A 14362-nucleotide genomic window follows, 5' to 3' on the forward strand; every position below is an offset into this window, starting at 1 on the left:
AGATATTCAAAAAGAGCATTCTTGTAAGATAGAAGCAATAATAATACTTAGACACGTATTCTACGTGTTACAATCTGAATTATCTTATTAGAATCGGCCAAAAAGTCAAAAAAGGCTATCTTGCCCTGAATAGGGGAAGGCGCTGGAGTAAACAAGTGAATTTTTGTGCGATACAGCAAAGATAAACTGGGATGTTGTACGCGAACTCTTTATCCTCCACATCAATGCGCTAAAATTTAGTAAGATACCGGTATTTCATGAGCAGAGCTTTGATAGAGAGTTATGTGATAGTCTCAGCATTTTCAAACATGTAACACCATCGTATTCTCCAAACCGTATTACATATCTTAGTATAGAGACATTATTTACAGCCTATACTTCACACACCAGACCATGTGTTGAATACAAGACCAGTCTCATGGTGATTTAAAAACGCATTTTTAGTGAAACAATACAGAAATGCCGCAGTAAAACTATGAATTTCGATAGAGTGAACGTGTTCTGGTACTAAAAGTATTGATCATTCTCTTATAAACGTTCAAAAACATGGAATACCTCGCCAAAACATAAATTATTTAATTAAATCTTAGTCGAGATCGTTTAAGGTCACAATGGTATCTTTTGGTATGTTCTTTGTCCTATGAGACTCTTTCACTGCCATTTCCACGTACTCTTTGTTCCTTTCGTCGTTTTGTTGCTTAACCGATTGTCGCTGCTTTTTTCGTTTGTGCTTGTGCGTGTGGCCACAAACTGCTTTTTTGCAGAGATAATAAACGTTGTAGGGAACGCTAAACAGAAATGCTCTGTTCTTCTCGAATAACAGGAAATAAACGAGCAAGCCGATCAGAAAAAGCCAAAAAAGGAGGCAAAACACATCAACCACTTGCTCAGCACATTCAGGAAAGAGGGGAGATGTTTCAACATTGTGCATACGAAAGCACTTGAGCACTTCATCGTATCTTATTGTAAAATTTTGTGAGTACGACTTGTCTGAGTTGCTGCCGGTAAAAACGTCGATGGAATCTGCCGATTTACCTATAAGTGAGCATATACCCGTTTCTTTTCTAGGACATGACTTAAAGACGCGGTTACACATATCGTTCATAAGGTTTTATGCCGCAGCAACTTGGAATAACTATATAACTTGGTAATGCTATCGTGTTTACCCAAAATATACATTTTTAAATTAATTGTATAAGCTGAAACAGGCAAAATGCTTTAATGGGCCGAATTTGGCACCAGCAAGAGAAAAGTGTACATCGATACTTCATAGGCCTTCGTACTTATCGTATAATCGTTGAGGTGACAAGCCTTATCAATTATGGGAAGTGGCTCGGTAAGTTGATTCGATAAATAGAAAGACAGGCCGAAAGCTGGTTGGTCAAAAAAGCAAAAGTTGAATGTTGCAATCCGGTTTATTTCTCTGAAACGTTCACCGTAGTTGTTCATAAATAATATTTAAATCACATGATTACCGGTGATGAGTAAATTTATCAGCTGCTGTCAGAAATGAGAACAAGAAAAACATGACACATTAAAGAGCGGTAATATCACTCAATACAAATCAAGCTTAGTTCTATTTTTCTAACGCAATAGTGTGCAAATTTACTTGTGCGGGTGTACAATACATATAAAACATAAAGTATGCTGTTCGGTTTGTAGAACAAGTTACAATAGGTTATTTGAATCATTCGCTGTTCACAACAGTTATATCTTACTTTTTATACGCATGCATATCAAATGAAAAAATAATTTACCATAAATCTATTCGTTCAAACCGAGTTTCACGGCTAGAAAATCTTTTCCGACAAAGGTGTTTTAGGTTGCATTATTTCATGGCTAGAGAAGATGTTTGCCACTCTTAAAAGATGGCGCTCTATGCAGTAACGGAGAAAATGAATAATGTGTGCTGCGAAGCAACAAGGTTACAACGACTTCATGATATAAAGAATCACATTTTAGCTTTATCTTTGTTCCTAGTAGCATTGAAACATGGGCGTGATTACTTGCAGGTTAGCGATACAAGCTTGCATTTCGTCTCAAGTTGCAATTGAAAATACGCCAAATATGATAGATAGATTCGAATACTCGTAGATGTTTCATCAACATCCTGGAAAAAAGAAAAACGCACTATTCTGTCTAGATTAAATGAAAACTCATCTTCCCCTTTTGTTGAGTTGGTTTAGATCCCAACGATTAGATGAAATTATCGAACATAATGATTGAATATCAGTACAAGATCCCTTTGTTGTCCTCATCACTTGGTATTTAAATAAATTGGTGGTGAAAATAGAAGAAATAGCTTACACCTTCTACCTATACGATAATGCCCTCGTCATCCTATCGAGAAGAAAGATCGTAGCGCTTACAATTTTGTAAAAGACTTATAAATATTTGGGTGGCATATGTCAAGATAGATGGTCAAAGCGTATAATATTTGTAGAAGTGCGCGTTAAAGTCTGCACCGAGTAAGATATCGAGGAGACACAATAACCGAGTGGGGAAACTAGAATGCTTATCCACAACGGCCCAGAGTCGGTCTCTCTCGGCAAATGATTCTACAAAGTGTCTAAGAGGTCCCTGGATCGTTATGAAAAAGTGATGCGCTAGCAGAAGAAATACCAAGGAATGTGATCTATTAACCATGGATAATGGGTAAAGAGTGCAGCGTCCTTTGAGAATGCAGTGCCTCTGCAACTGCAGGATAGTCTTTGCTAGAGCCTCAGGAAATTTCTGACTGCCAATGTGGTTGGCCTCTGAGACGAAAATACAGCCGTGAACAGAAGATTTTATAGCTCTGATGGGTAGTAAACTCTCAGGAAAGGCGAGTACCGAATGCATAAATCTTCATATCAGTGTTGATCGGAAGACGAAGAAGCTCAATTAGTTTCCTCTTTCAAATCGGTTTATCGAAAATATCTAACCCTTACAATTCATTAATAGCTGTATATCCAACCTTACCTATAGCCCTTGCTGGTGTAGCCGCTTATTTGATCGTCTCATTCCTGACAAAGCAAATTAAAGGGTTTTAATAAAATTTTAATTACAGTATAGCTTATTCCAAGGTATTCCAATGGTTTGATACTTTCCTGGTAGCGCAGAGTGCTTTGAGGTAAAACTGAGAAGTACTTGAAGATTGAATAACATAAGGAGGAAAATCAGATATCGAAAAAAGGTCCTGAACGTGAATTAGAGTTAGAGCATGTTGAATTTTGTAAAGATGTCAACAAATTAATGGTAACGAGACATGTGCGGTATCCCCAAAGCTGAGTTTAATGACCGCAGTCATCCATTTTTGACGTAAACTTCTCCAAATACGCGGGAGATAGTAAAGGAAATACATGTGACGATGGCGCTGGAATAAATATGCCTTCGATGAACAAAATAATGACAGAGCAGGAAACATACGAATAAATAAATATGGTGAAGAATCATGAGAAGATAGGGAATTAACGATGCTGCAAACTCGAGAGCTGCCCGTCAACAATCAAATGTGATAGACCAGCACCACCGTATACCGAATAACACTACAGCACATTTTATTGGAATCATATTTTCTCTTTCTCATCGGTACTCTCTGTGCTGTCCGGGTCAAATTTTGAAAGCAAATCCTTTCGCTTCTTTTTAAGCACGGCGAACACGCCTCCTTCATGGACCATCTTACGAAAAGGTGATACTATCAGCTTATTTGAAGGTGAGTTATAGCTGAAGAACGCGTTTTGTTGATCTTTCATCAAGGATGAAAAAAAGAATTTTTTTAAATACGAAAACACAAGAACAAAAAGAATTGATGACCGCGTGGATTATCAGTCGCAGCATAGTTATATGTACCGGTGGAAAGGTATCAAGCAGCCTTAACCATTATTTTTCAACAAACTGTTTATTAAATAGTGTTAAATGCTATTTCTGAGGATGTGTCTCGTCAGGACAGGGCAAAACAGGAAGGTAATCTTATCGCTTGTGTTGGTGCTATCAATACGTAAAAAATAAAAAAAACTACAGGACAGTTAGACATACCGCAGCACGAGACCATCGTTTGGTTGAAGGATTACACGCACGGTAAATAACTTGTAGGATCTAGTAAATTATGCCGATTGTTTACCATGTTTTAGGACAAGCAGGCACTTGATCAAAAGATGTCTATTCGTTGTGTAAAAATATAGTATGGCTGATATGATCACATACACTACAATGAATTTATTTCTTCACCATACTTTTGATTTCATTTGTAAGGGACAAAACTTACGAGTTAGCCCATTTTTTAACCAAATGAAAATTGTTCGCACCATACTATCGTGTAAGATCTAATATTCCTTCCAATCCGGTTACTAAAATATGTTGTTTATCTATGCCCTCAAGTTGTTGGAATACCCCTCCGAGAAATGCTACAAAATTATTTGAAAAACAAGCGCGTTCTCTTAAAGCTTTCCTATCTTACACAGCATTGCCAGTCAAATTATCCATTTACTATAGCCGACTTTGACAAAAGATTGGTGAAATATGTACAGAAAAAATACAAGGAGTTCAGAAACAAACAAATACGGGTCGCAAGAGCAGAAAAGCGTGATTGTTACGATAACGTATCCCTTTCGAACTTTAATGATTTTATATTGATGAAGCCCACGAACGACAAGATCTATAAGTGTTTGAGGCCCGACGACATGGTGATGGAATGGCTATTGGAGGTATACGATAAGGGCGGTTTTAAGGAGTGTCCGTTCTGTTTCAAGAAAATTGATGCAAATTCTTTTGAACAACACGTGAAGAACGAAATTAATCCGGAGAGCAGCGGCCAGAGTACAAACAGAATTAAAGTGCTAATCGAGTTTGAATGTGATAAAAAGGTTGTGCTTATTGCATCTAAAAGTGTAAAGGAAGCTAAGAAGGAGATCGGTGCAGAACTTAAAATACCTGTTTCTAAATTGCATTTGTTTGAGGGAAAGAGAGCACTGAAGAATACCGATGACATTTGCAGTAATGAAATAATATTGAGAATGAAGCGTTGAGAACGGATTGCTACGAACACGCATTCTTCTAATGAAGGTCAAGATGTGGTGGGAAGTAAAGCCACAACATGAGAACACATGGTGGCATGTTTAACTGCCGAGTAGCACGATTTGCCAGCAACTTTGCAATTTATGAGCAATATAGCGAATTATACGTCTAATTTGAGTGTTATTTGGTCCTATGAGGCTGTTGAAAATCACCCTGTCGTTCGACATCAAGATTGCCATCGAAGAGTGTGAAGATTCAAATCATGTAGTCGTTAATGTAATTGAACAAATAGTTAATTGAAAGCAAAAGTGCTATAAAAGGTATTTGTGCCAAAAAGTTTATCTCATAGTTAAATAATGAGCCAAAAATGAGCACAATGGCGTATCGGAGTATATATAAAAATATTAAGCAAGCATTGGGTGACGTGCACATATGCGCTTTTGCTTTTGATTCTTCAGTATAAAATTATGATGGCCATAAATTGCTTTTGTTTTTGATTCTTCAGTATAAAATTATGGTGGCCATAAATTCTTACTTAAATCTCGTTGAAATGAATCGTGCACCGTTTGCTATATTGTTTTTGGATATACGTTTAACTGGATACATAAAGACAAATAAATTGTTTGAGCACTTTCTTATGGGAAAACGTTCACAATCTCAATATATTTGCATCTTTATTGTGCAAAATACCACGCATGTCTCGTGTAAAAGTAGGTTAAATAGATATATTTTGTTTCTCTGGTACGAATATTCCGCACAATATAACTCAAATTTGCACCAGATTACTATTAATTTTTGTGTAAGCATTGGCACAACTATGACCTGTCGGACAAGATGGTAAAACAAATATACCATTATGTATTTCGAATAGCCATGATGAAATATGTATTGAACGCTTCATAAAAGCCCAATGACTCAAACTATTTGTAAAAAATCCGTTCTGCTTTTGATGAGCTGCATGGAATGTTTTTGGAAGACATTACCTCCTCTTTTTAGCATATCGGCAGCAGCCAATTGAAATGGTAAAATCATTGTTCGTGATAAATTACGGAATCTTGAATTGTGATGTTACTTCACAAATTTTTTATCGAAAGCACGTTTATTCATAATTGCACCATCCAAACAAACACACTTTTTGGGTGTGTACACAGGCTGTATTGCGAGACTACTTCCTAAAATTTTTTAAAGGAGAGCGGCCAATCTATTGAGATCGATGACATGCATGCACTTGAAAAGTTATTGAGAGAATAGGAACAATTCAAGCACAAATACAGATTTATTATCCGTCTATAATACCAATTGTTACACCAAATCCCTTTCAGCAACGATTTTATGAACCGGTAATTTACTTATAACGCATCGATTATTTTGCCCCTCGGAAAGTAAAATGGCAAACACGACAACCCCAATAAGAAAGAAATTTTCAGTAGGCAAGTTAATATTATCATGTCTACTGGTTGGATTGATAGCAATAATTGCGCATTTTATCCTCAAATACATGTACTCCTTTGTGTGGCTCAACGAGGACACGGATGCAAGGATTTTCTACTCGTGGAGAACGAAGCACGCCGACAAACACATGATTGGCCCATACGAACATGTGGCGGATAAGACTTGGGATACAAGCAATAAAGAGTTGAAAGACTTTCTAGAGTTTGCGCAGGGCTCGAAGAAGATGCTCGATGACAAGGGACCAGAGCATTTCCCTCGTGGTTCTATGCAGTACTACACGCACACCTTTGAATGGAATGACAGCGTGTTCCTACCTGTGAGGAAGCATTTGATGACAATGACGACTAAGGACGCAAGTGAGAACAAAGACGTGAAGGTTATTTATTTAGATCTGCCAGATTTTAAGCTCAGTGGTCTAGGGAATGACCATTTGGAGAACGTAGATAACATGCACGATGCGATGAGCGACCTCGTTTCTCTTCTCAGATGTTTGATTGATATCAAGAAGGAAGACAAGCTGCTTGACGGTACAGATCCAGAGAAAAACATCATTATCGATCATACATTTAATCTTTGGAATAAGATGGAATACAAATACACGGTGCGCAATGGAGATAAGAAAAAGACCACTGATCTAACAAAAGCACACGTATTGAAATTCTACAGGAATCTTGCCAGAGCCAGCACCACGGTATTTGAGTCGTTCATGTATTCGAGGATGTTTTTCATGTTTTACTTCTACACCACGTCTGCATTCCCTGATGAAGATAACACTGATAAGAGGTTTGAGAATGCCACGAAGATGTTTACACACATCATGTCGCGGGCATACAAGGATCCAGCGGATGCGAAAAAGGAATCAAAGTTTGCTGCCGGGTTTAGGAAGTTTTATTCACCCAAAATGCTGGATTTGCCAGATTTTGACAATAATGAAGCTACGAGGGTTGTAGACGAGATAGGCATACAGGATTAAAGGTTTATTTTTCGTCACTTGGTATTGTCAATTTTATCAATCTATCTCCATTATTTAGAAAATTGTTTTTGTTATTTAGGCAATTTATGGGCCACATTAATTAGGATGCGTATCAGTGCCTTCATTTATGTTCACCGCCTTGTTGGATACAACATAATCACTCGACATACCGGCAGGAGTATTCATTCTGTGAGAAGGATGAAAAGGAAACTGCGTAGCATCTCCTCTAGAAGTGCCAACGATGGGCGAGTATCCAATGCTTTTCCTCGGCTGGGTCTAATTACATTCACCTATAGATCCTGAGAAGAAGACTCCTGGAAGAGTCGCACAAGTCACAGCTTGCGCGCTAGGATCATTGCTGCATGCCTTTCTGTTGGGTGAGGGCGCGCTGGTTTCTTCCATGAACCAAAAGCTAATGGCTGTGATCGGTCCCAGTGGACCGGAAAAGTGTGCCTCCTAGATGTTACTCTATGAAAAGATAGGTAGACAGTTACCAGCAAAACAATCAAATCTGAGATATCAGAATTAGTAAACAACCATTTATTTAATACCTATCAATCCTACTTTCGCTCGATTCAGCATAAAACTCTTTACTTCTGTTAATCGCACTTATGTTCTTCTTCCTCGGTACACCGCTATTCTCCAAAGCTTGCAGACTAAGAGTGCCATTCAAATATATACTCTTGTATTTGACCTTAGGATCCTCTTTTACCTTCAAAGTATCCTTTTGCTCCAGAATCGTCCTGTAATTTTGAATTATCTTGCTGTTATCAAGAGAAGCAACGAAGGCCTTCGTGAACAACAGCGATTGATTCTCCTTGAATATCTCCAAGTATTTCGCATTGAATACTTGATACTTTTTATTTGTAAAAACATCTAACTCATTGAGAATTGTCCTATATTGCTTGTTTAACAGTGCCTTCACCTCTGCTATGTTGCTTCTGAACCTATCAATCTCAATCTTCAGCAACGACATGCATTTTTCGTTCTTACGCTCCTCCTCCGCGAAATTTATGTCTGCTTTTAGCTTGTCCGCCAGCTCATTTGCCTGCAGATACGTGATCAAAGAGTGCTCAGATGGGTGGTTTCCCTTCAGCCTGCACTGTGTGCACAGAGGAACGTTGCACTCCTTGCAAAAATAATCAACAACTGTTTCTGGGTGATCCCTACAGTTGAAGAATTTCTTGCTTCCACCTAATTTTGAAAAATAGTGTCGCAAATGTCTCCTTGTGAAGAAATCATAGTGCAACTTTTGATCGCACTCCTCACAAAAAGATGCCCGTTCAGCCACACAGAACATATTTGCCTCCTTCTTTTGGCAGCGCTCGCACATGTTGGATTTCTTCGACTGTAGCTCCAAGTTTTTGTCGAAATGGAAGTCTACTTCGTAAAGGGGGAGTATGCGCTCAGGATCTTTTATTACATACGAGAAACGCTTGATATCAATGTCGCCATCAACTATCCGTACAAGGAGGTCGTCGCGTTCCTTACAACTTTCATCCTTGCGATCTTTTAAAGCTAGACGCTCGATGTGTTCTCTCATATTTTCATGATTAATTGTCTTCTTGTCGCCCCTGTGAGCACAGTCCCCTTGCTGTGCGTACTTCTTTCTATTCCTGGTCTTTTTGTTCTCATCGTCATTATAATCGTATCCGATGTCTCTGTACTCCTTGAGAAGCTCGGCAAATTCTTTCTTCGCCTTGTGCCTATCAATTTGCAGCTCCTCCTCATCACCGTCGGATGAAAGTTCGTTCATTTCTATCTTTGAGTCTTCTTTTTCACACGAATTTTCAGTAGTAGTTGTTGGCTCTTCGTAGTCATTTATTGTTTTAAGGGATTCATCGTATACAACAAAGTTATCAAATGCCTCCGGCGGGGAAAATTCTATCCCATATGCCTTATCAGCGTATATTGTTTTCCCGACAGCCACCACGCCATAGTACAGTGTGTGCTCACTCTTCTCGAAATCAATTGGTAAATTGAATAGAGGAACGAATGTGTTTTTATCTTTCCTCTGAAAGAATGCGCAAAAGATGTCATTTGTCTTGTACCTTGCATAGAAGTCCTGCTTTTGCTGATGACTGGTACACTTTTTCCTGTTTACTAATTTTAAAGTGTGACTGCCCAGGACATAACGAAGCAGGTACTCGAATTCCGTCATTCTCGGGGCTTGTTTTTCATCAAAATAAATATTACATAATTAGAGTGTCGAGAACGGTTCCGTGAAGAACCACTGAAAATTATTTTGCAACCTAATCGGATGTTTTTAATCGTTTTTTAAACATCTGTTTCTCAGCCATGTTTTTGTTTATTCCACTATTTTAAGTAATCAAGGCCTTGAAAAACTGCGTGTATCTTGGAATATGTGCTGTGTACAACAAATCATCTAAGAGTAGATTTAGATGTCAAAAATACAAAAGTGTTTTACAGCAGACATGAATTAATTACGCGTGCTGCAATGTTTGAATTCAGTAGCTCATGGCCTACTTTTATAATATTTCACTCTGATTTTCGGTTAGATGTCGTGCTGAAAGATAAAATAGTACATGTGTTGGTAGCAAGGAAGTAAATAGGCATATTTTTAGTAGAAAGATTAAACATAGGAGCAAAAAATAAGAGATCAGGTCGTGACAGTGGTGATGAAACGATATATGACGGAATACAAGATAAGAAACAAAAGCATAATTTTTGTAGTAAAGTCAATATGAATTGCAATAAAAGTCTGTATATGGTCGTTATTATGGTAATAAAGAATGATTTCTAGCACAGTGACGCATTTAATGCGAACCTGAAATAACTTTGCAAATTCGTAAGAAACATAGCTACTGAGTGTTGAGCTTACTGTGGTGCAAATTTACGGAATGGTACTTTACTGAAGCAATAATATAGATTTATGCTCATAGCTATCGTCTATGCATCAACTGCATGGCCTGTTTTTCGATCCGTAACCACAAATTTTGTAATGCAATTGGTTGGATTTAAACACAAATTTATATGCATGAGACATGAAAGATAAATTTGTGCATAAAAATAGCGAAAGAACCAGGTGCATGCAAGAAAGGTTATCTCCAGGCTAGGATGAATATGCTATCGAAAATGAGTTTGTTTGGACAATATATATGTTATAAGATACGAAAATGGACTTTTGAGAAGGGAAAAACCTCTTTTACTCCTTGTGACACAGGAAACAGTAGAAAAAATATCAAGTGCTTCTACTCTGTAATATCAGTGGATGGAATCCAACAATATGGTTTGTGCTATTTGTTGGTGTAATCAATGCCAGTTAATTGCGATCTTATGGTTTACTGATGGTCGAATTGCGAGGAGAACATTCGATCTAATCAGATTAAAACCTATGAGAGGAAAAAAAGAATTTTTACAGAAGTTGGTTGGAGCGTTATTAAATGGCGAATATTGCAACAATTTATGATTATATAACACACCTGTCAATTTCAGTACTCTCTGTTCTGTGCTTCAGCCACTTATCTTCAAAACAAGATAATTTTTGGTGTTCTACGGGATGTAACCACGTTGATTGTACAAATGGTACAAAAAAATCATTTGCTCACCGTGTCTGTGACCAGGAAGCTGATCTAAAATAGCAGATTCAAAACTTGAGGGAAGAAAATACTGATAAAACCATTAAGCTAAGGATGTATGGATGGAGATTTACATGAAAAGAGTTTAGAAATGGAATTATCGTTATTTTGAGTGGCTAGAGGAGAAGAACATATGAAGCGATATTGAACTATAAGGTCTTTGATTATTGTGCAGGTAACGCACAACTCAGTTCTTTGTTCATTTAAAGTCAAAAATTGAGACATTGATCTAACAGGCAGTTTTGAATTTATAATCTGCTAGATCTCGTACAATTCAGTATCAATTTGCGCGTAACATCATTTTTTTTGCTGTAACTATGTCAATAAAATACATTAATATAACACCAAGTCTGTCCATGTTGCATTAGCATCTTGATAAGTTTTTTGATTAAGATAATGAGTTTAATCGAATTCGTTCTGAATAGGCATTATGCTTACGAAGGAATTGACCCTAAAGTCCTGCAACAACTCAGCACAGAAAATACATCAATTACGCAAAAATACCAACAGACAAGGTACTTTTTTTGATGCTTCTCACATCTGAGACATACATCACATCCTTCGAGTTTGAAGCCTTGCAGTGTGGTTTTCGTTCCCAACCTCGATTAAAAATTCTTTAATCGATTATTCTATAAATTAATAGTAGTTTGTTATCTGGATGATAATTGCAGACCATCGGGCCTGCAAAGTTGTTCTTTATAGACAACATTAAAAGAAGATTACCAAAAAAACCAAATATTTAGCCTCTGACTAAAGACCTATGACAAGTGCAGTCTCTCTGGGCAGTCCAAAATGATAGTTATTGTTTGCGTTTACTTATGTGTAGGTAATAATGAAGTGCTTTTAGTGACAAAAATGATGACATGAAAGGAAGGCATATCATTATGACAACCAGACTTTGTTTGGTTGTAGGCGCAAATAGCACAGCTGATACAATCGTAATTGATGCTTGTGGGCATTAAAATCTAGTATAATAATGCGTATTTACTATAAAAGTTGGTATAAAAATGATATCAATGGTCTTTTCGGCTTCGCGGCTAATTATTATTTAATATTACGAATATAGAAATGTTTTTATTAACATGTAAATATAGTAAGTGCGTCACACAGCCCTTCATGGAAGCAGCCAACAACAGTGTTACAGACGTACAATTACATAGCAATAACATAAGTGAATCAAATATCTCACATCATATACCATCGTGGACTAGCGGAATAGGTTCGAGTTTGGAGAACTCAACTGTAAGTCGTATACTCAATGTTGTAAAGAAAAGAATATCCTATACAAATTATTCTTTCACAATGTTCGGTGCAACTCTGATAATCTTAGGGTTTATGCTTGCACTGATGGCCGTGGTTATAACTTGTATAAACTCCTGCTGGAAAAAAAGAAGAGCATCTACGAGAAAGCACTCAGCAGAAAAAACATCGAAGTCTTCAAACGATGAATTACACAAGTTAAACATGATTAAGCCTATCATTACGGTAAGAATTGATGAAGATGAAGAAGAAACTATGACTGTCGAAAGAGAGACACTCACTAAAATGTCAAACGATGAAAACAGAGGTATAACAACGGGGATAGATGCTGATCAAGATAAAACTATTGCAGCAACCAACAAAAATAGGGGACCGTATGATCAAAATAGAAATAATTTGCTAACTAGGGAATTAGAGGATGTATTGAAGAGCTTGATGGGATGTACAGGGCAAGAAGAATCCAAAAACGCGAGAGCATATGCAACACAGTGTAAATTAGAATACAAAAGGAATTCTAAGGAAGAAACGAGTTGCGAACTGACAAAGATGAGTACCGGTCCGTCTAGCACTATCGAAGTTAAAGTTGATGTGCATTGCAGTGAGTTTGATAGGCAAAAACATACTTTGTTGAACTGTGAGGGTGAAAAGATGCGCAATGTGGACGATTCCTCTTCTGTTCTTACAACCAACAACTCTGCTAACTATGATATGTGTTCTCAATCCGAGTATGAACAAAAACATGCTGAGCATAAGCAAATACATGGTGAGTTTGAGAATGTTCTTAGCGATATTAAGAAGAGCATCGACAGTTTGGCACTAATGGAATCGGAATGCGAAGAAATAACGAGCCAAAATAAGAACAACGGAGCAAATTAGTTATTATGTGCTGCAGAAACACCTGATCGAGAGAAGGATAACTTCTCAGAACAGCTTTAGCTATTCGCCATGTAGAAAAACCAAGCTGTAATATCCAATTTGGACGATAAATATGATGAACTGCAGGGCTGAACATAATAACAACTATAGTTCATGTGGTAAGATGTTTAGGATTAAAATGGATTTATGTATGGTTTTTATGCTTGATTGCAAATTGCGAGATTCAAAGACCAATTTCTAACATTTTATGCATTCATTCCTGTTGTCAGCAATGCATTGCCATAGGGGTGTATTATCATTGTTTCTCTATATTGCATGGTTTTTTGAACGTGCCGTATCGATGCAAGTGTTTTCCGAGAAAGAACAAAAAATGAACAAAAATAGATGGGAAGAAACCATCAAAACTTATCATATGATATAACAAGTGCGCACTTAGTTTGATTGACACATACATTAACCATGATGTCACATCCAGCATTTTCGTATCATTTCTTGCTAATTAGTCTTGAACTGGTAATAGCAATAAATTAAGGCTAAATTAACAATTAAAAGGGCAAAAACTACAAAGTACAAATTAAAAATATATAAGTAGCACGGTTAAGCTGCGATACCATGATGATAAATACCATCGAGCCTTACCGGTACAATTACTTCAAAAAAAGAATTGAAATCACATCAGAAGTGCTGCCAATACTGAAAAACTCGTATCTCACAGATATCAAGAACGTAAAACTCCTCCTGATATATGTTAACGAACCTGTTTTGTATGTGTACAGTGAAAAGGCCAGGATTGTTGTTCGGATTCGGTAGAACAGATGGAAATACCAGAGAAAAAGGGTAAACTGAGCGAAATTTTTGAATACTTTATCACATCTCTCTTCTATGATCTCCTGGTCGGTGAATTTAACGGCATGGCAGTGTGTATGAGCAGAGCAGGTGAGAATGATGTGAACATGTCGGTACTGATTTCTGAGTTGGAATATGATGAGGCGAACGAAATTCTCAAGAACCCGAGTTGGCTTGTGCGGGAATATAAGTTTAAAAATTGGGATATCGAAACAGAGTCGGAGACTGCAAATAGCAAGAAGGAGTTGGAAGATAAAATTGACACATGCGAAGATACTGATGAAAAGGAAAACATGGATCCTACTGCATCGAGGGAAAATGATAATAACACGAGAAGAGAACATAAGATTGAGAACAGAAA

The 14362-nt window shown here is 37.3% G+C and overlaps 7 protein-coding genes across 7 annotated transcripts; 4 read left to right on the forward strand and 3 right to left on the reverse strand.

The window, feature by feature from the left end:
• Positions 1–586: 586 nt before the first annotated feature.
• On the reverse strand, positions 587–1105 carry VCUG_01580 (uncharacterized protein; the record flags this gene model as incomplete). Its single annotated transcript, XM_008076406.1, has 1 exon — positions 587–1105. The coding sequence occupies one exon, from the start codon at positions 1103–1105 to the stop codon at positions 587–589; it is 519 nt and encodes a 172-aa protein (XP_008074597.1).
• Positions 1106–2421: 1316 nt separating this feature from the next.
• On the reverse strand, positions 2422–2841 carry VCUG_01581 (uncharacterized protein; the record flags this gene model as incomplete). Its single annotated transcript, XM_008076407.1, has 1 exon — positions 2422–2841. The coding sequence occupies one exon, from the start codon at positions 2839–2841 to the stop codon at positions 2422–2424; it is 420 nt and encodes a 139-aa protein (XP_008074598.1).
• A 1541-nt stretch (positions 2842–4382) lies between these two features.
• VCUG_01582 (uncharacterized protein) lies at positions 4383–5006 on the forward strand (the record flags this gene model as incomplete). The annotated part of the gene is made up of 1 exon (XM_008076408.1): positions 4383–5006. The coding sequence occupies one exon, from the start codon at positions 4383–4385 to the stop codon at positions 5004–5006; it is 624 nt and encodes a 207-aa protein (XP_008074599.1).
• Positions 5007–6355: 1349 nt separating this feature from the next.
• Positions 6356–7437, forward strand: VCUG_01583 (uncharacterized protein). The gene has a single exon (XM_008076409.1). The coding sequence runs from the start codon at positions 6383–6385 to the stop codon at positions 7418–7420; it is 1038 nt and encodes a 345-aa protein (XP_008074600.1). The 5' UTR covers positions 6356–6382; the 3' UTR covers positions 7421–7437.
• Positions 7438–7952: 515 nt separating this feature from the next.
• Positions 7953–9581, reverse strand: VCUG_01584 (uncharacterized protein; the record flags this gene model as incomplete). Its single annotated transcript, XM_008076410.1, has 1 exon — positions 7953–9581. The coding sequence occupies one exon, from the start codon at positions 9579–9581 to the stop codon at positions 7965–7967; it is 1617 nt and encodes a 538-aa protein (XP_008074601.1). The 3' UTR covers positions 7953–7964.
• A 2554-nt stretch (positions 9582–12135) lies between these two features.
• Positions 12136–13182, forward strand: VCUG_01585 (uncharacterized protein; the record flags this gene model as incomplete). Its single annotated transcript, XM_008076411.1, has 1 exon — positions 12136–13182. One exon carries the CDS (start codon positions 12136–12138, stop codon positions 13153–13155), a length of 1020 nt encoding a protein of 339 aa, XP_008074602.1. The 3' UTR covers positions 13156–13182.
• Positions 13183–13717: 535 nt separating this feature from the next.
• VCUG_01586 (uncharacterized protein) lies at positions 13718–14362 on the forward strand (the record flags this gene model as incomplete). The annotated part of the gene is made up of 1 exon (XM_008076412.1): positions 13718–14362. A coding segment is annotated over exon 1 (392 nt), but the record flags the coding sequence as incomplete, so codon positions are not given.

The sequence above is a fragment of the Vavraia culicis genome (genome assembly GCF_000192795.1).
Source record: "Vavraia culicis subsp. floridensis unplaced genomic scaffold supercont1.25, whole genome shotgun sequence".
NCBI classification, from domain to species: Eukaryota; Fungi; Microsporidia; family Pleistophoridae; genus Vavraia; species Vavraia culicis.